This window comes from Hyperolius riggenbachi, chromosome 2, assembly GCF_040937935.1.
Source record: "Hyperolius riggenbachi isolate aHypRig1 chromosome 2, aHypRig1.pri, whole genome shotgun sequence".
Classification (NCBI taxonomy): Eukaryota; Metazoa; Chordata; class Amphibia; order Anura; family Hyperoliidae; genus Hyperolius; species Hyperolius riggenbachi.
Window position 1 is genome coordinate 424,313,482 of NC_090647.1, and position 22,543 is coordinate 424,336,024.

At 39.5% G+C, this 22,543-nt stretch overlaps 1 protein-coding gene across 2 annotated transcripts in view; it reads right to left on the reverse strand.

Annotated features, from left to right (window-relative positions):
- STS (steroid sulfatase) overlaps positions 1-22,543 on the reverse strand; it is a 309,113-nt gene that overhangs the window by 197,887 nt on the left and 88,683 nt on the right. Inside the window, exons 2-3 of one of the 2 annotated variants that reach the window (XM_068269911.1) lie at positions 20,708-20,851; positions 15,903-16,024 (exon numbers count right to left, since the gene is read on the reverse strand). In XM_068269911.1, the coding sequence (XP_068126012.1) occupies positions 15,903-16,024; positions 20,708-20,847 (262 nt within the window). In that variant the 5' untranslated portion in view covers positions 20,848-20,851. Of the gene's footprint in view, positions 1-15,902; positions 16,025-20,707; positions 20,852-22,543 lie in introns of those variants that run through there. The other variant, XM_068269912.1, reaches the window with a different exon arrangement.

Below are 22,543 nucleotides of genomic sequence, written 5' to 3' on the forward strand. Positions count from 1 at the left end.
AGATTCTTTTTAATTGCCATTGGCTAGCAAAACAGTTGCATGCTGGGGGGGGGGGGGGGGTCTTTTTATATCTATAATATATTCCTCATCTTCCCTTTATTCCCTCTCCTTCTAATGACCTAAGACAGTGCACTTCCTAGTATAGACCTCAGTGGGAGTGTCTGAAGACTCTGGGAGGAGGGCGGGTAACAAATACACAATTAGCAAGAGAAATAAAAAGAGTGAGGGAGGAAATGTCAGGATTAGCTTCATTCAAAGGTAACCAAGATGGAAACTGTCTAGAATAGGATTCTCTGCTTTTCCTTTATAAAATTCACAGGAATCATAGTGTGGACAGTGCAATACTGTACATCTGTTATGTAAGTAGAACAAGTATTTATCTACTTATATATGTGTTATTTATTACTGCTATTCACTAAGTGCTTCTGAAAATAAATACATCCCTGAGAATCCCCCGTGAAGAGATGGAATAGTCCAAAACCTGTCACTTCTGTCAGATTTCTACTACCTACTGTAAATGACAGCAACATATGAGAAAAGTAATTTATGGATCATTTTACTCTGGAAAAAAATGTACTTTTTATTTATTTATGTTTGCACATACTTTAAATTTTAAAATTTAAATCTTGATCTCAATTTGGGAGCTCCTGCTATCACACTGCCAGTAGTGGACTGAAAAGAAAAATGTATTCATTAATAACCATGAGATATGATGGTTTGTTTTTGTGATATATTTCTAATTCATACAAAGTCAAAAACTACCCAAACCAACTCGCTGATCAAAAACATTTATTTTTCACCACTTCACCTGCGGTTGTTACCAATCAACAGGGTATCACATCGAAAAAGGTCAAATATAAATCTTAAATTGAATCTCCTCAGCTTACTTATGTGCTTAACTATGTGCAGGCGCTGATAGATAAGAGATATCAGAATACACAGAGTAATACACAAAGACCTTTATAGGATACCTCTGTGAATCTGGCTTCTTACAAAAGGGACAAATTAGTATACAACTGAACATTATGTACTAAGCAAATATTTAGCTATAAATAAAAACAACTATGTTTACTTAAGACATACATAACAAAGGGAGGCGAGGATGGGATAAATGATAAACATAATTTTCCTTGCTCTAACAAACGGCAACATTTCTCTGACGCCAAAGGGTGGCTTGTCATCTATCAGGATTCTAATAAATAATCCTATTTTTAGATAACTGTCGGCTACGCTTCTACAGCCAATCTCTTCCTTGTGTCACCAAGAATACTAATATAACTAATGACTTTGTGTTCTCAAGCGATGAATAACACAAAATACAGCCAACTACAGTTGCACTGAAAACAATCTGTGAGTCGTTTGTCTTAAATCTCGATAAAATCCTGCAAATATATTTAATACAACACATTTACACTGTGAGCAGCTTTTGTTAGATAGCCTAGAGACAGAAGATATCTCTTGTTTTCAGCCAATACTAACTATAATGATTTCTGCACTGAGAATCTTTAGCCTTTTATCCATATGACTATCAGATTTGCAAAGCCATGAAGACAAATTATTACTTCCACTGTCATGCCAAGTGCATCAACTGCTTAGGCAGCTGACCTATGTCAATCTGACCTAGTAATAATCTGTAGTTGGCACTGCACTGAAATAAGAGGAATGGCCATAATATCTGAAATCTGGCAACAATGTAATCGGTTCAGGCTAAATGTTGTGCTAATTGTTGAATTTTTTTCTTTTTATTAGTAACAATTTTCAAGTACTTGACCTGTGCAGGTTTATTCATCTTTATAGGATGCATCTAATGATTGAATCAAATTTTTACATCATTTTTTCAATGTCTTAATAGTTTGATTCATGTAATTTCTTGAGACAATTTCCAGTAAGCTTCAAAAAAGCATTAAAATAATTGAAGACTTGATTACTATAGTCCAAACTAAGACACTTTGACAGCAAAGATGCTGGCAGAGTCCCATGGTCCCCACCCCACCTACTGCAACATATAGTACGATCATAATAAGTCTTTAAATGATTAACACTATACAGTGGAGCTATGGTCCAAGCTGGGTTGTCTGCTACAGTGACATATCTATTTATTTTTAATAGAAGCAAATGTATACTTTAACTTCACAGAAAAAGACTATGAATAAACACGGACCTTAAAGAGGCACTGAAGTGACATATAGTAGGATTTAGTGAATTATTAAGGATACCCACATTTACATGAATAATCCTGGTTTAGGCATCAAAAATTTTTCCTGTATTTATATTTGGTATGTAGCCCTGCCATCCCAGTGTTGTCATAGCATAGGCTGTTTAGAAATGTGGAATTCTCCTCCCACAGCATTTTTGAGACCAGGTATTTCTACTGGCTTTGGAACACTGAGTATACAGTAAAGTCCCTGTTATTCGGAACTTGGGCATTCAGAAGTCTCAGCTAACCAGCATGCCCAAGGGGGATAAGAGAGGCGGAACTCTTGCGGTTTTAAGTGCAGCAAAAACTTACCGATCCTTTGGGCACTATCTTCTAGGCATCCTGCATCTCCCATCGGCTTTCTGACGTCCATGTATGGCTTCCGGGTGTCACCTGATACCATCCTAGGAGCCATACAAGGAGGATGCTGGAAAGCTGCTGAGAGCTGCAGGAAGCGTAGCAGATGGAACCCGGAGGAGGATCGGTAAGTTGTTGCTGCTGTTCCTTGGGGGAAGGTTAGTGTTATTTTACCATCAAATAAAGAAACCAGCAAGCACATGTATCCGGCATCAGGCAATTCCTGCCTGATTTGCTGTGCAAACATTTTGCAGAACTACATCTGACAGCAGTGAAGATGATACCACCCGCAATAAAGGGAAGCAATGTTTATGGGGCAGAACTATGAAAGGGATTAGTGTTTATGGGGCAGAGCTATACAGGGGAGCAGTGTTTATGGAACAGAGCTATACAGGGGAGCAGTGCTTAAGGGAGGAATTTGTGATGATTGATGGTGGCTCAAGATTGCTGCATTTGTCATGTTGAGATTCATGATTGCTGCATTTGTTATGTTGGTCATGATTACTGCATTTTTCCAGCAGGCTTTCATGATTGCTGCAGTTGTCATGCTGGGGTCCATGAATGCTGCATTTGTCATGCTGGGGTGGATGATTGCTGTCTTTTTCCTGTAGGATAGCTTATGTCAATGGTTCCTATGATTATAACAACCCCAGGTTCATCTAAAAGACAAAAGGAGCCCAGGAGCCCAATGGTGCAGAATCGTGTAAGATTCAGGAAAGCAAATTGCTAAGGATGTCTATACTCACAAAGTTGGGTTGCAAATCCTTGCAACCACTGTCAGAGCAGGCAGGGAATTAACCATCCCCACTCGGTTTTTTTAGGTCTGTGACAGGAACTGGGTGGTCGGTCGCACTCTGGAAGTTCTTTAGGACAACTAAAAAATGATCACCTCTAAAAGAGGTATTACAAGACACTTAACACGGGGGTGCAGGCGCCCAATGCATAAAAGATAGGCTAATAAGCTGTTAATCTTATAAACAGGGAATATTAACCTATCTTGAAGAATTTGGACCAGTTTAATGATAAAAGGTCTTTTATTCAAGCACATAAAATTGACAACGCGTTTCGTGGGTACTTGCCCGCTTCCTCAAGTCAGTGAAAAAACTTCTATGGCTGTGTAGCAAGCATGAGCGCCTCTCTGAGCGGCATTGGATTGATGCAGTTGTCAAGCTGGGATTCATGGTTTCTGCAAATGTCATGTTAGGGCACATAATTGCTGTATTTATTGTGCGGAGGCTCATGATCTCTGTATTTGTCACTGGGGGGTTCATGTCTGTTATATTTGTCATGTAGGCTCATGATTGTTTGCATTGTATACATTCATATTGCAGGGGTTCCCTGGGTTTGAAAAATTTCCAAAGGGTCCCTCCAGCCAAAAAAGGTTGAGAAAGCCGATTTTAGGAAATGCCATCATACTCTCGACACATGCGGACCAGGTGGAACCCTGGACCCACTGTTCCAGTGTAGGATCTGACAATGGGTCCATGGATTTCATCCTGATGCCTAATGGCAATCAAGGTGGCGTTGTCTAGCCTGTAGAGGTCTGTGCATTTTTCAATGGATATGTGTAACGATTGTGGAATTATTTCCGTGGTCAGCGCACAGGATGCGCGCCGACACTATGGAAATCCTCCACAAGCATATAAAACAGCAGAACCCAGCTTGGTGCAATGCACTGGTAGAGGGAAATTCCCACCGGCAGATGGAGCTGTGGAGTGCAGAGGAACAACCCCTCTGCACTGCCACAGATGCCAGATGGGAATTGTACGAATTGCAACAATGCCGGGCAAGATAGCCCTCAGAGAGAGAGAGTGAGCACAATGACAGAATGTATGTGTGTTAACCCATCTAGTCGCCCCCCGGCGACGGTGAACACACAACAATGGAAATCAAGTGGGAACGCAATTGCAAGAGTGGCGATTGCCAACAGTGACACAAGACTGAATAAAGACTGAGCACAAGTGTGTCAAGAAAGACACAGCAAATAACAATGATCAGAACGCCAAGGAAAATAGCAAATGCACTCGCTAAGCGTGGTCACCGCGTGAAAAGCGCAACAGCAACAAAGCACGCTAATGGCGCGGTCTCCGCGCACGCCAACCCTAACTAACCAATGTAACATGAAAACGAATAGAGAACGTGGACGCTTGCATGGTTACCTCACCGAGCCTACAGCAAGCGTTCGTTCCAGACAACACAGACAGAAGGAGTAGCCAGTAGCAACTGCAGCTCTGGCCTACACTCCCAGACAGAGTACAGAAGGAACCACCGCCACTACCAGTAGGGCGAATGCGATCCCCACAGACAGAACGATTTCCTGTCGACCGCCGCTGGCATGAAGACAATCGCAACAGATAGACAATACAAGGCAGTACAGATAATACAACCTGACTACGCTAGAAGGAATGCCTAATGCACTCCCAAGGAATTACTCTAAGATAATCTTAGCAAACAGTTAGCAAAGGCTGAGACTCCAGGTAAGTTAGCAGGAACAAACCATCATGACCAGCAAGGAATTCTGGTTTTTATACTGCAAGCCATCAGAGGAAGCAGCTAAGCAATTTGCATGACAAGTGGATGCAAATTCCTCCCCAGAACTGCAACTCTGCACCTTGCAGAGTGGAGACAGGTCTCTTTTCCAGGGACCTGCAGCCCTCAGATTTACAAAATGGTCAAACAGCTGTCTGCCTGTGCAGACAGCAGAGCAGATCATTACAATATGCCTCAGCAAACATTCACTGACCCACCACCAAACCTGTCCCATCTGTTACATGCAAAAATCTATTAACCCTTCGCACACTCACATGCAAATGTTCAAACAATTGCATTCACAGATTCACTCATCCAGGCACAACTGTTATCCCTACAGCTAAATTAAAAGCCAGGGTTTTAGTTCACAGAAGAATGCATTCTTATGCTTAATCACCTATACTGCACAGAAGTACCCAGGTAAACATAGGTGTCCTAACTCTGGCCCTGTAACATGCATAGTGCAGACATGCAAACACATTCATTGCATCAAACCTATCAATGGATTAGGAGCACACATCCTAACTTCCTCTCCTGGGAAAGACAGTGCATCTTACCAATCGCACAAGGGAGCTAATGTTATGTGTCCATGTGCACAACGCGCATACACCAGCATAAGCTGTCTGCATGCTGACAAACATACAGGGGAAGGGGGGAGTGCACCGAATTGGACCCTAGCCACAGGGGTCAATGATAAGAATAAACATACATATATCCAGGCACATCGCCTCTAGTTAGGACATTAAATAAATTATTAGGGAAAGGGAGGTGCTGAAGGGGGTGTGGCTAGAAAACAGCAAAAATCTATTAACCCTTCGCACACTCACATGCAAATGTTCAAACAATTGCATTCACAGATTCACTCATCCAGGCACAACTGTTATCCCTACAGCTAAATTAAAAGCCAGGGTTTTAGTTCACAGAAGAATGCATTCTTATGCTTAATCACCTATACTGCGCAGAAGTACCCAGGTAAACATAGGTGTCCTAACTCTGGCCCTGTAACATGCATAGTGCAGACATGCAAACACATTCATTGCATCAAACCTATCAATGGATTAGGAGCACACTTCTGCGCAGTATAGGTGATTAAGCATAAGAATGCATTCTTCTGTGAACTAAAACCCTGGCTTTTAATTTAGCTGTAGGGATAACAGTTGTGCCTGGATGAGTGAATCTGTGAATGCAATTGTTTGAACATTTGCATGTGAGTGTGCGAAGGGTTAATAGATTTTTGCTGTTTTCTAGCCACACCCCCTTCAGCACCTCCCTTTCCCTAATAATTTATTTAATGTCCTAACTAGAGGCGATGTGCCTGGATATATGTATGTTTATTCTTATCATTGACCCCTGTGGCTAGGGTCCAATTCGGTGCACTCCCCCCTTCCCCTGTATGTTTGTCAGCATGCAGACAGCTTATGCTGGTGTATGCGCATTGTGCACATGGACACATAACATTAGCTCCCTTGTGCGATTGGTAAGATGCACTGTCTTTCCCAGGAGAGGAAGTTAGGATGTGTGCTCCTAATCCATTGATAGGTTTGATGCAATGAATGTGTTTGCATGTCTGCACTATGCATGTTACAGGGCCAGAGTTAGGACACCTATGTTTACCTGGGTACTTCTGCGCAGTATAGGCGATTAAGCATAAGAATGCATTCTTCTGTGAACTAAAACCCTGGCTTTTAATTTAGCTGTAGGGATAACAGTTGTGCCTGGATGAGTGAATCTGTGAATGCAATTGTTTGAACATTTGCATGTGAGTGTGCGAAGGGTTAATAGATTTTTGCTGTTTTCTAGCCACACCCCCTTCAGCACCTCCCTTTCCCTAATAATTTATTTAATGTCCTAACTAGAGGCGATGTGCCTGGATATATGTATGTTTATTCCCATCTGTTACATGATCACGGTGCATCTGTTTTCATCTGTAAAAGATTCAGGGTGGCAGTGGAGAACCTGCCATTTCAAGTACTCGGCAAATGCCAATCAAACTCAATGGTTCCTGCTTGTGAGCAACAGGGCTCACTAAAGAAAGTTGGGCCCTAAGGTCAACCTCATTAAGTCTGTTTCTAATTATTTGGTCAGCGGTTTAATGCGGTTTCATGCCAGTGGCCTGCTGAAGGTCATTTTGTAGGCTTCTGATAGTGCTCATTCTATTATTCCTTTTCAAAATACATGTCCAGCTAATGGCTTAAGGCCCTGTTTAGTGATCCTAGTGTAACGGCTTGTCTCTTGGAATCACCCTTGAGATTGTGCTGAGAGAGACAGCAAAACTTTTGACAATGACATGTATTGATTTGCCATTCTAGAGAAGTTTGACTACCTATGCAACCTCTGTAGGTTCCAGGTATTGCCTCATGCTACCAATAGTAAAACTGATCATAATTTAATTCAAAACTAGTGAAAAAATAGTCTGAAAACATGAGAAGGGGAAATGTCAGTGGTCTTCCCTTGTTAAACCTTACCTGTTTGGGGAATTTTCTCATTGTTTTCCCTAGTGCACCTATTGTTAATTTCATTCACACCAAAGAAACTGGACTGACTAACAACCCCCTCTGCTACTTAACTGACCAGATTCATATCTCAGAAGTCTCATTGAATTGATGCCATAATCTGATTAAAAAGTGTTTCTTGAATTGTTTTGAGTAGTTTACAGTACATCCGGAAGGAATTCACAGCCCATCACTTGTTCCACATTTTATGATGTTACAGCCTTAATCCAAAATGGAGTAAATTCATTTTTTTTCCTCTGAATTCTACAGACAACACTCCATAATGACAATGTGAACAATGTTTAGTTGAGGTTTTGGCAAATTAAGTAGATATAAAAAAAAACTGAGAAATCACAATACATAAGTAAAACAGACTTTGCTCAATATTTTGTCAATGCACCTTTTGAATATGATGCCACAAGCTTGGCACACCTATCCTTTGTCAGTTTTGACCATTCCCTTTTTCAGCATCTCTTAAGCTCCATCAGTTATAATGGGAAGTGTCAGTGCAGAACCATTTTAAGATCTCTTTAGAGATGTTCAATCGGATTGAAGTCTGGGCTTTGGCTGAGCTACTCAAAAACATTCACAGAGTTGTCCTTAAGCCACTAGGATTGTCCTAAAGCACACATATTGGATGTGTGCTTAGGGTTGTTGTCCTGCTGAAAGATGTACTCTTGCCCCAGTCTGAGTTCAAGAGTGCTCTGGATCAGGTTTTCATCCAGGATGTCTGTGTACACTGCTGCAGTCATCTTTCCTTTTATCCTGACTAGTCTCTTCCTGCCACTGAAAAACATCCCCACAGCATGATGCTACCACTACCATGCTTCACTGTAGGGATGGTATTGGCCAGATGATGAGCAGTGCATGGCTTCCTCCAATGTGACACTTGACATTAACACCAAAGTGTTCAATCTTTGTCTCATCAGACCACCTGAAGGAGCAGAATCCTTCAGGTTTCTTTTGGAAAACTTCTGGTAGGCTGCCATGTGCCTTTTACCGAGGTGTGACTTCCGTCTGGTAACCATATAGGCATGATTGGTGGATTTCTGCAGATATGGCTGTCCTTCTGGAAGGTTCTATCTCTACAAAGGCCACTAGAGCACTGACAAAGTGACCATTGGGTTCTTAGTCACCTCTCTGACTAAGTCCCTTCTCCCCCAGTTGCTTAGTTTAGATGGCCGGCCAGCTCTAGGAAGAGTCCTGGTGGTTTTGAACTTCTTCCACTTATGGAATGATGGAGGCCATTGTGCTCATTGGGACCTTCAAAGCATCATAAACCTTCCCCAGATTTCCCCACATTTGTGCCTCAAGACAATCCTGTCACGGAGGCCTACAGACAATTCCGTTGACTACATGCTTGATTTGTGCTTTGGCATGAACTGCCAACTGTGGGACCTTATATAGACAGGTGTGTGCCTTAATAAAACTTGTCCAAACTGAATTTACCACAGGTGAACTCCAATTAAGCTGCAGAAACATCTCAGGGAAACAGGATGTACCTGAGCTCAGTTTTGAGCTTCTTGGCAAATACTGTGAACACTAATGTGCATGCACTTTCTCAATTTAGATCAATCTTAGTCTGGCTTAGCATCATAATGCATGATGGACATAGGAAAAATTGTAGAATTATAAAGACTATGTTGCAGCAAATAAAATCTGTTTTAAAATACATACGTTGAGGGTCAAAAACCTTACACCTGCTCAAATTTCAGATGCTGACAAATATTTGGACATGCATTTTCTACTGTAGGTAACCAATGATAATGCATTTTTTTTTTAAATGACATTTAGTTTCCATTACCGGAGCTTGTTTCAAATGAAACCTAACTAGTTCATTTTGCCTGCTGGGGTTATGTACCTGATTCAAGGCAATTTTTTTTTCACCTTGAATTTGCCATATTTATGACTATTTCAAGTTTGCGTGGATCAATCTATTATTATTTTCTGATTACTTCATTTTGCAACATTTCTGTAATTTTGAATTTTATATATATGGCATTGGTTAGCCTAGAAATGTTCAGCTTATGTTTACCCATCTTATGCTAATTAACACCTTGGAATGATGCTAAGCAAATGAGACACAGAAATAGCTTTCTGGAATAACATAATGAATGTGCAAATGAACCTCTCTTTCAATAACAGCTGAACACTCAGCTGTCATTGGAGCTTTTTTCCATGTTTTATGTATCCATTCATCAAACACCAATGTCAATTGTTTACCATTTCATGTTATGGTGAATACAGTCAGATTATTATTATTATTATTATTATTGTTGTTATTATTATTTCACATTATTATTTTATGGGGGAGGGCCCTTAAATTAATTATTGAAAAACAAAATGCAAACCAGCAGGGAGTAATACTAACAAGAAAACAAGTGTTCTGCTGTTACTGAGCTTTTACTTGAGTTTTACAGCATTTGTAGCTATGACCAAAAAACTCCCCAAGATGCAAATCTCCATTGACTCGAACAGGATAAATAAATAGAGCTGTTCATTAAAAAATATGAACTCACTAAAAACAAAATTAAATAAAGAAAATCGGCTGGCAACTTATTGGTTAGTGGTTGCTATGACTGGCATACTTTCATTTCATACTCAGTGTGTGGAAATTTGCATAATAGGAAAATGTTTTGATCATCAGTAATTTTCTGCAGTGAACTCCAGAGTCAAAATTGCTTTTGTATAAGATGAGTTTTAATTCAGACAAAAATCATACAGAAGTGTATTATTTTTTTTTGTTTAAAAAAAAAATAAAAAAAAAATGGCATGCTTATGTAGAAAGTAATCAGCCACTGTGTAATGTATATCCAGAAGTATCTGCAATGATGACAGCACATGTCATTTGCTGGTTGTCTTCTAAGAACCATTGATTAATGAAAATATACAGCGCATCTTGAATGTTTGTTAACCCTTATTTTATATACAAATAAGAGTTAAGACATCATATGATTTTGAAACAATGCATTAAGAACACAGCTGAACAAGTAAAAAAAAAAAAAAAGTTATCTGGTCATATATTTATTTTTTGAAAATCCAGTAACATATCTGCATGTGAATCCTCAGCACTATCATATAATTCAAAGGTGAAATCAGAGTCTTGTATTTCATTCGCTAATAACTTTATCACTACTTATCACAATTAATTGATCTATATCTTGTTTTTTTCCATCACAAATTAGGCTTTCTTTGGGTGGTACATTTTGCTAAAAATTATTTTTTTCTAAATGCATTTTAACAGGAATATTAAGAAGAACATTGAAAAAATTCATTATTTCTCAGTTTTCAGCCATTATAGCTTTAAAATAATACATGCTACTATAACTAAAACCCACATATTTTATTTGCCCATGTGTCCCGGTTATTACACCATTTAAATTATGTCCCTATCACAATGTATGGCGCCAATATTTTATTTGGAATTAAAGGAGCATTTTTTTTAGTTTTGCGTCCATCACTATTTACTTATAATTAAAAAAAATATTAGTTGTATACACTATTTACATGCATATTAAATAAGTTCAGGCCCTTAGGTAACTATTTGTTTTTGTTTTGTTTTTTATTGTAATTTTAAAAAAAAACATTTTTAGTTATAAATTTTATTTGGGTATTTTTTGGTTGTGAGAGGTAAACAGTTAATTTTAAATGCAATTTACTGTGTCTATTTGCAATAAAAATGTATGTGCATGTAGTTTTTATGTAGATTTATGTAGATTTTGGTTTTTCTTTCTTTCTTTTTTTTACTACAAAGAGGACGATATTTTTTTTCAGAAAGACGGCGGCCTCTGAAAAGAAGCCGTCTGTTTTACTCCCGGGGACTTAGGCCGATGAATGGGAACGCGCACAGCAGCTTTTTGGATGTGAAAGTCACGTCCAAAAGGCGAAAATAGTTAAAAGGCCATTTCTAGAGATTGTTACTACTCTTAACCAAGATAAATCCAACTGAAAGTTGTGCAGTAGTCCAGGAAGTTACAAAGAAGCCCAGAGTGGCTTCTAAGCAACTGAATGCTATCTAGCATTGCAAAGTGTGTATCTCCTTGAATCTAGCAGCAGAAGAACACTGCACAGCAATGGTGATTATGGCAGGGTAGTATGGAGAAATACATTGCTTCACCCAAAAATATTGCTGACCATCTACAATTTGTCAAGGATCATTTGGATGAACGAGAAGGATAGTGAAAGACTGTTTTGTGGATGAATAAAACCAAATTATTATTTTTTTGGTTTACATGAGAAGGATCACATTTAGAGGATAAGAAACCCTGCATGCCAAATGAAAAATCTTTTTGGACAATGAATTCTGAGCTGTACCAGATAATTCTGAAAGAAAATCTTAAGAAATCTGCCAATGAACTAAATTACTAGAGACAGTGGACAGTGGACAGAAGACAACAATTCTAAACTCAGAAGTCATACTAAAGAGTGGTTAAAGAAGAATAAAGTGAATGTTCTAGAATGGCCATATCAACTCCTGACCTTAAAAGACATCCGAGGTGAAAATCAACTGATGAGAAAAACAATTGTATCTATCCTCCTTCTCCTAAAAATGACTTTTTTAGATATCCCACCGTTTTATTTTATATTTAAATCTAGTTTTTACTGTTTACTTGTCTCTGCTCAATGACACCTTCATTGAAGTATGTCAGAGCTCAAAGCTATGAATTATTGACCCTTTTTATCTCTTTCCTGATCCAGGAAGCTATTTACTGACAGGAAAGTATTTTATGGCTGTAATTACTTATCAGCGAGGGTTATGCTATAGCCTGACCCAGTCTGACCCGGACAGAAACTGTCACTTTCATACCTGATGTTTAACTTTTTCAGGCAGAGAAAGAAAAAAAGGAACACTGCCTAGTTATTTGTGTGCGTGGCACTGTATATACACGTCTATCTCATCATGTCACCTCGGTTGCCCTTTAATTGAGAGGTTATGGAAAGACCTAAAACGAGCAATTCATGTGAGGAAACCCATCAACATCCAAGAGCTGAAGCTGTTTTGTATAGAGAAATAGACTAAAATACCTCAATTAATGTAGAGGACAGATTGACAGTTACTGGAAAAGTTTCTATATAATTATTGCTGCACCAGGGGGTCACATACTCTTTCTCATACAGAGTGTGTAATTCTAATATTTTTTTGGGCAGGTAATTGCCCAATTTTTCAGGTGTCACATACTGTGGCTGCAATTTAAAATGTTTAGGCAGATAAATGCTACATTTTTCGGACAACTCAGACACTGGCTGCACATAACAAATTTAGGGCAGGTACACACGGCACAAAAATATAAAAAAATCATTAATATTAAATAATTAATAATTAAAAACTGTGAATACCGTGTGCTGTACAGTTTAATGAATGCTGCCCTAAGTAAGAAAAAAGTGTTAGTGGTAGTTGATAAACTGTAATCCCCCTATCCCTAAACTGTACTAGTGGACATTCAATGTAGAGGATATACAAATAATTTTAGATAAAGGTTAAAGCTCCAGAAAAACCGGGGTGCTTTTGTGAAGGCAAACTGTATAGCTGCCTAATTGTACTAATACAAAACATCACTGTTAATTGAACTAATACGTTTTAGCAATACAAATATGTTGTGAAAATTAAGTACAATGTTGAAATATGTCCACATGGATTGTTTTTTAATGCAAGGAATCTCGCCTCTTGTAGCCCCAAGGTGAGAATGTCATACGTGATACAGTATGCAGAGAGGTCGTCAGCTTTCAATATTTAAAGTATAGTAGGTGTTTGGATCTGATTCATACATTTTTTTTATTTTTTTATTTTAAATGTCCATACTGAATATCCTCTCATGGAGCAGACAAGAGAGCTATGAAAAATGTGTTATGCAGTAGGCACTTTACAGCAAGGTTATGGTTCAGTATTGGATGCATGAGGATTATGGGCCTGCTCTATTAAGTTCAGTAAGGCTGCACTAACCAGCACATAAATCATAGCTGATGAATGAATTTTACTAAATCCCTGCATTCAGGCATGAGTCATTAAACGTACACAAGCTTAAAGCAGTAGGATCAGCCATACTATGCCAGGGGAAAAAACACATATATAAGTAGATAAATACTTGATCTACCTACATAACACATGTATTGTACTGTCCACGTTTTGATTTCAGTGAATGTTATATAGTAAATGACGAGAATTCTGTTAGTGGTGGGGGCCATGTCTTTTGCCCACAGTTAAGGCTAACTCGTGATGTCATTTCTGCCCTTTACTTTTTTTCTTGTCTCCTCCAATCGCTAAGTCGCCTCAGCATTGCTTGTAAACACAAGTGAGTAGGGGATTAGGTTTCAGATAAGAAGCTGTCAGGGAAATAAAGGGAAGAGGAGGAATAGATTATAGATAAAAAGAACCCCCAGCATGCAATTCTTTGGCACGACTACTAAAGGGCCAGTGTTCCTTAAGTATGTGATAACTCCAAATCATAACAGCAGAAAAAGTTTTGAAAGTTTTGAATGCAGGCTTAGCATATTTATCACTTAATACACTCAGACCAGTTGCTGTAAAAATTTGATTTTCATGGTGACGATACCGCTTTAAAGCTCACATGCTTGTCAGTGTGATATTATGAATTACCACTCATTCATTGCTGATAATGATTCAGCCTCCTAACTCTATTACTGCTATGCGCTGTAGGTAACTATCCAAGGTACTGAAAGTAGCTCTGAGGAAAGTAAGGAAAAACGTATTACGATGCCCCCTCCTTCCCCTATAAAGCCATTAGTATAACCAGCACTCACCACCCCCAACTATGGGAGAAGGTAGTGGGCAGAGGCACCTGATGAAGGGCAGAACACGTAGCATGTAGTGTACTGACATTGCTATGAAACGTGAACAAAAGTTCCAGCCTGTGGAGTGCCTTCTTCTAACGTGTGATCACTAGATACTAGTGATCACTGTGTGGAGCAGGGGCAGTGAATCTGCTTGGAGGAGTGCAGCGGCTTTATTCTGCTCTCCTGACTGAGGACTGAGTCAGTACAGGAGTTGCCAACCCTTCTGTATTTAGATTGGGCAGAGGCCCCTTTGAATATGGAGGTCCAGCTCCGCTCCATTTACTACGGTCACCACTGAAAATGAGAAGGGAAGAGTACTGTTGCCCTTAGAGGACATTTGAGGGGAAAATAAACTGATGAGATAAGCAATCATTTCTATCCTCCTACTCCTAAAAATGACTTTTAAATTCAGATATCCCACAGTTTTATTTTCAAAGTACAACTGAAGGGAGAGGGATATGGAACTGCAATATTTCTTCTTTTTAAGCAATAATATTTACCTGGCAGCATGCTGATCTGCTGTCTCTAATTATTTTAGCCATAGAACCTGAACAAGCATGCAGCAGATCAGGTGTTTCTGACATTATTGTGAAATATGATAGCATGCTTGTTGCTGGTGTTATTCAGACACATAGATCAGCAGGGCTGTCAGGCAACTGGTATTGTTCAAAATGAAATAAATATGGCAGCCTCTATACCCATTATGCTTCAGTTGACCTTTAAATCTACTTTTTAAGTTGTTACTGTTTCACTGTTTCTGCTCAATGACACATTCATTGAAGTATGCCAGAGCCAAAACCTATGAACTATTAACTTTTTATGTCTTTCCTGTTCTCAAAAGCCATTTACTGCTAGGAAAGTGTTTTATGGCTGTAATTCCTTATCAGTGAGGGTTAGGCTATGGTCTGAATCAGACAGAAGCTGTCATTTGTATACCTGTTATTAAACTCTTTCAAGAAAATAAGGTACACAGCATAGTAATTTGTGTGTTTGGCACAGACAGTACATACACGTCTATCTCATGTCACCCCGGTCGGATGTCATTTAGGGATAGTTGACGTAGCTTCCCCCGACTTGTGGTTTACTATGCCCACTGCTAGTAAGCACAGGGCTCTCCAGACACCCCTTTGCCTGATAAGATGTCTAGTAATAAAAGTAGAGGGTTTATGGCATCATTAGATAAGAATCTTACTCCACCTTTGTACTGTGCCACCAATGGCGCAATAAAGAAAATATGTTACAATGAGCAAGTATGGTTGGAAAAAATGCTGACAGCACTGGGATGGGGGAGGAAAGAGGAAGCCTCCTTAATATCCAGAGGCTTTCTCCTCCCGAGGTACCTCCTCTGGACTCTCCTTTTCCTTACAGTGTCTAAGGTTGCTTGAAGGAATCGGACAAGATAAGAGCCTGCCCATGTTTCAATTGCATTTGAGAATATTGCAAATTTGTGCTGCTTTGCCATTGTATTCAGAGTCACAGAAGAGCAAGTTCGATTTCTAAATAAATCTATGCAATACAAATACTAAAGAATGTACCTGATCTTACAGCATATCTGCCAGTCATGAAAGCCGCTCTGCTGGGTGTACATAATGGAGATGCTGCTATGTGTTGCGTAAGTTTGGCTCCTCCTGTGGCTAATTTGTCTATATTTGGTGTTCTGCAAGAGAACATCAAGAAGCTGAGTCATAATGCAGGAAATGTCAGAAACCAACATTCAAATAAGTGCATTCTACATGACATAAATATTTACATGTAATCAGTATGTTGTTACTAAAGAAGCACACATTTAAAATGTGTTTTTCTTCTGTCATTACAAATTTTTTAGCAGTTTGTACTGTTTATGCAGTTTTACTATTTTAACCATTTAATGGGACCCTGAGCAGGCGACAGAAACGGAATTCGAACTTACCTGGGGCTTCCCCAGCCCCCGTAACCCGTGAAGTCCCCCGATATCCTCGGGATCTCCTCCATTCTCCTGTTGGTGGCTCTGGTAGTGCGCGACTTCGCCGGGAGTTGTGCACATGCGCGGCCTGTCTGTGGGCCCGGCTCAATCAAGAGCCTGATGCAGTGAGAAATAAACCACGGTTGCGCCCCTAAAGCTTACAGCAACATGCGTGTCATCGACCCGGACGGGTTGCGCATGCGCACAACTCTTGTCAAAATCGCACACTACTGAAGCCGCCAGGGGAAGAACGGAGGGAACTCAGATAACGCTGCGGAGCTGCAGAAAGTTCAAATTCCATTTCTATTGTCCAGGGTCCCATTAAATGTAGCATTACATACTGTGCATACATTTTACACACTTACTTTTGCAGAGTAGGGTATCACAAGGAAAAGAAAATGTGTTGCCTATGGAAACCAACAGTATGTACACAAGCTTATCCTAACACGTGCACACACATGATAACATACATTGCAAACCTAATATACGGAATTTAAAAGATTTTTATTGTCAGGGGTTCTCAGTCACTCCAATTTATATGAAATAAGTTCATATAGTGGATGATTATCTTTAATGTAAATTGTCATGTCACTTTACAGGAACAAACTAAGAATAATACCACACCTAATACTAATCCCAAACTGTCACACCTATGCAGCTGGGTTTGTTTTGAGACTGAGGGAGAATTTGTGTTCTGAGCTTAGCCCCATCCCTTCATCTTCTTGCTAATGTGCCCCCTAACCACTAAGCAGTCTTTGGCCTCCACTTTTCATTTTAGAGAACTCTATTGATGTATGTTTTTTAGGATCTATATAGTTGATGCCTCTGAACTTGTGTTCTTTCTGTACACAAGTGCCTGCTGAAAATGGCATAGTCCTTTATCTCTCCTCTCTCAATGAGCCAATGAGATAAAAATTCTGGACTCAAAGCGCTTGCGAGGCAGCCACAAGTGCGCACTCAGTCAGCATGATTAGGGAGACCTACCCAAGAAACCCCTTACTGAGTAGGTGCAGCTTACTGTACAGAAGAGCCGAGATTTGAACAAAGCCAGGACAAGATGGAATAAGAATTTATTCTGGTCATATCACCACAGTAGATGTATTCCTGTATGCCCAGATTCAAAGGAGCGGTTTATGCCGCTGTTCCTCTGGGCACAGTGGTGGTTTGTGTTAGGCTTCAGCTCGTTTTAGGATCATGTTGGAGTTAGGGTTCAACTTTGGTCAGTGGCATAACTAAAAAGCATAGGGCTCTCCAGCAAAACATTCACGTCTTTACTCATTTCACCTGGGGAGGGGGAGGAATCTGGGTGTCCCATTCTTAAAGGGGACTCCCAGATGCAAGCATTAACACCCCCCCCCCCCGGACGTCATTGGCCCCCACCTCCTTCTGGGAACCAGAGGTTGGGAAGAGCCCTGTGTCCATGTATTGGACAAGGGCTCTAGGGAAGAGTGGAAGGTTTGGCCGCCCCTCTACTATAGAGCTCCCCATTCCATGGACCATGTGGGCTGGCATAGCCCAGGGTGTGAAGCAACATGCTGCTGAGGCTCTGAATTCTTGCTATCCCAGTCTGAATGGGGGACAAATGGTTAAAGAGGCTTGGAAGGGGGTGACTCACATTTTTGTAATTTCACACAAACTGAACATATTTTTTATTGATCCAAAACATAGGTAAAGTGGTCTAAAGACCAGGTATACAGACAGACACAGAACATGTATCTGGCACTTTTCTCCTGGTGGACTCAAAGTGCCAAATCTGCAGCCACTAGGACGTGCTCTATAGGCAACAGCAGTGTTAGGGAGACTTGCCCAAGGTCTCTTACAGAATAAGTGCTGGCTTACTGAACAGGCAGAGCTGAGATTCGAACCCTGGTCTCCTGTGTCAGAGGCAGAGCCCTTAACCATTACACTATCCAGCCACTTAAACTATACAGCCATATTGTGGCTGTATAGAGATACAATGGCCAAAAAGCCATTGAAACGTCAATATTACGATTACTTGAAGTACTTGGAATTGCCAACTCAGAATTGAAATTTCGAGTACTCACGAGACAAATTTTGTGTACACCCGTAATCAGCATTCATAAATTCATCCAATTACGAACGTCCAATTACAAACTCGTAATTACAGACTCTTAATTACCAAGTCATTACGAGCACCACTATTATTAGACCTAAGTGAATATTTGCTTTCAAAACACATCTAAAGTAATTAACCAATCAGTTTGGAAACAACTCCTGTGCAGTTAATTGTCTTCCTAACAACATTCAATCAGCATAAAAAGACTCAAGCAACAGAGCACTTGAGCACATGAGGGGCTCACCATGCCACAGACAAAGGAAATCAGTCTGGAGTTCAGAAAGAAGAAAGTAGAGGCTTATGATAAATGGGAAGGCTACACAGCCATTTCCAAGTGTTCTACAGTGTCTAGAACTTCTGTACATTGCATCATTGTCAAGTACAAGGAGACAAATTATGTAAGAAACATACCTGGCCGTGGCCATAAGCACAAGATTTCTAGAACTCTGGAGAGGGAAAATAGCCAGAGATATCAGCAAGGAGCCCCGAACATCTGCCAAGAAGATTGTTTCTGACCTGTCCTCTTCTGGAGTTGATATTTCAAGTAACACGGTTGTGAGGACTCTTCCTCATGGTCGGCTTCATGGCCATCATCTCAGAAGAACCCCTTTACTCAAAGAGCAGCATATCCCAGCCCGAGTGAGGTTTGCACTTGAACATTTAAAAGGTAAAGATGAGTTTTGGAAGTCTCTGCTTTGGTCTGATGAGATTAAACTGGAACTGTTTGGACACATGGATGTTTCTTATGTTTGGGGAAGAAAGGGAGAGGCCTTCAGCCCTAGGAACTCAGTTCCCACAGTTAGCATGATGATTCCTCCAGTATGTTTGTAGGGCTGTTTTGTAGACTCAGGCATAGGAAGCCTTGTTTGGGTGCATGGCATCATGAAAAAAAATAAAATTATGTTGAAATTTTGAAGGAGGATATGCAGAAATCCGATCATAATCTAGGTTTAGGTCTCCCCTGGGTCTTTCAACAAGACAATAACCCAAAGCATACATCAAAATTAGTCCAACAGTTCCTCAAGGATGCCAAAACCAGGGTCCTAGAGTGTCACACAGAGCCCAGACCTTACACCTATTGACAATCTGTGGTAGGTGCTCAAAGTGAATTTCCATGCTTGATAACCATGCAGTTTGGACCATCTAGAACAGGTTGCAATGGAAGAATAGACCAAAATATCTCAGGAGACCTGTGCCAACCTAGTAAAGAACTACTCTGAGATTGTTGTCAGTTGTGGATCAGAAAGGGTACACCATTGACTATGGCCAGGGGCATAATAATTTTAAATGTCTCATTTTTGCTCTTTCTTGTTTCAACTCTGTGTATCAATAAAATATTCTAAATAAACTTAGATTTTTTTTCCCATGCAGACAAATTATGGATGGCATGTGGCAAATTTCTCCAGCATGCATCAGTTCCCCCAAAAATAATTGATAGCCAGACGCAAATTTCAAAATGACAAACGCAGGAAGAATGCAGAAATCCACATCCAGAAAAACTAATACAGAATGCAACATACTAGTGGAAACGGGCCTTTTATTATTTTTTTTAATGTGGCAAAAAAACAAAGAGCCTTCAGGAAACCCAACCAAACAGGGGTAGAACATACATTTCATGCACATGATATATTTGATTGGATAGACTGAGAAACTCTAGCACTACTAGGTGTGTTAATGATTTCACCAGTGTGTTGCTTCCTCCACACGTCCGCTCCAAAAATACAACACATAATCTGTCAGCTTGCTTGACGAGACGGAAAGGACTGAAGGAAACTAAGAAGACTATCCAGGCACATATTGCCTTTGAACAATCACAAATACACAGCTTGCTGTAGCTAGAAGACTGAACTAAGCTGACTGAACAGTGCAAATACAGTATTAATTATTCATTGTGAAATCAAACATACAGTTGCAACCATAGCATTTGTTGAGTTCTGAAGCTAAGACACATTCACTTATTCTATATTTTCTACAGTGACCCAATAAAGGTCATCAGATTCTGAAATATCGCCTACTGGAGGATCACAAAGATTTTTCCTACAAAGTATACAGGATGCTTGGCATTCTGTTGTTTAAACCTTCTGTGAATTAAAACAAAAAAAAAAAAAAACATTCTACACACAAAAGCCTTGAAAACATTTATTTGTTTTTTTAATTCTTTCTCTTTTAATGACTAGCTTCTTACGTTCATCCATGAATCTCACTTTGCAAACTGGAAAAGGTCATAAGTCTTTACTGTCAAAGTGATCATGCACATATATGATGTCTTCATCTTCTTCTATTGCAATTGTAATGTGGAGAATTATAAAACATATTCAAACCTCAGTGTGTTGTTCCCATAACATCCAACATCTCCAATTCCAAGGTCGTCAACCATTATAAGAATAAAGTTGGGCCTTGATGTGGCAGCACAAAGAATATGTGCACTGAAGAAAAATGTCATTAATGTCAGAAGCTTCATATCGCTGTAGAGGAAAGGAAAATATGAATAAATACATAGGAAAGGGACCAAAGTATTCTAAAAAAAGAAATACAAAAAAATCAAATGATTAAGTAAGCAAGTCAGGAGAACTAGGGGAAAAATTCAACAACACAATAACCTAATTATTCATATTTGTCGCATCCATTTTAAAAGCATTTTATGAAAAAAGTATTTATATTAGACACACAGCATCAAAACATTGTAGAGGTACATACATACTGCTAGAGATTTAAAAAAAGCTATAAAAGCTAAGAACTGAAACTAATACAATAACTAGAAGAGTGCCTCCAGTGACTGAAAAGAGACTACAGATGCACACATTGATGGAAAGGAAATCAGAAATATGCATATGAATTTTCATGATTTCATTTCCAGCTCCTAGAGCTCATTCATAAATTTAGCCCTAGAGAAAATCCCAGGCCTCCTGATTTGCGCTTATCTTAAGTTGTTTGTTATGCAGTACTGCACCTACTCCCTTTCATAACATGTTTTACTGGCTATGCATATAAAATATTGGTTTAAGGAGCAAGAATCAAAAAATGTAATGATGACATACTGGGCAGCAAGGTAAAATGACTTAGTCCACCTTGGATTTTAGAGCATTAAGTATTTTTTGGAAGCCACTAAAGCTTGTACAGTAGCTGGAATTTCACATATTTGTTCCCTCTTTTCAAATGTTTCAATGTGGCTTAAAACAAAACAATAAAAAAGTGTCTCTCCCTTCTGTCTACTGCAGTTTTTCCCTTAATACGGGTATTGCAAAGGGTCCCATTAAGGCCTCTTTAGAAAATTTTATAACGCAGACTAACGCACAGCAATACTAAGTCTGTGCGACATTCACAGTGCACACGTTGCATTTGTGTGTAACGTGTAGCAATATTTAGAAAGTGATGCATGCTGTGTGTTTAGCAATACATTTGCTGCGTTATGTGTGTTGCACATGGTCAGTAAAGTTTTTTTTTTTTTTAAATGTAACGTATGCGCCTTTTTCGTTCCATTACTGTGCGACGACAACAGCGCACCAAACGCAGGGCTAAATACCGTCCAAGTTATAGTCTTTCAATGCGTTTCATTAGGGGCACATTATGCGACCTTAATGTCGCATCAAACGCAACGTCCCACTGTGAAAGAGGCCTTAGGGAATACACCAGGTTCTCCAGTATGGGAAACCGTATAGGGTAATACTTATTCTTCACGGTTCAGGAAAGCAGAAAATTCAACATGTTGTTGACAAGCTATTTTGCATAGCAAACAATTTAAGTTCGTTAACTCTTGCTGTACTAGAAAACAGAAAGGGATTTCTGACCATTTCTTAGTAGGGATAATACTATATGTATATATGTGTATCTCACCATGTCACATGTCACTTAAAGTGAACCTCCAAACTAAAAATCTACTCAGCAGCACTGAATAGGCTTGGTGTTTCTTTAACAGTTTCACAGCATCAGAACTTTGTTTTTCTTACCCAAGCCTCATTTTTAGCTGCACAGAAAAAACTGCCCGGGCATTTTTCTTCTGATGCTGTGAAAAGCATGATAAGATTTCTGATGTTGTTCTCATTCTGCTGTTTTGGTGCAATTTTTTTATTTTTAAATTTTGAATTTGAGATTTGAAGCCTAGCGCATGCAGCTGGGAAGGGTGATCAGGACACAGGACAATTGGAACTGCGTCTCAT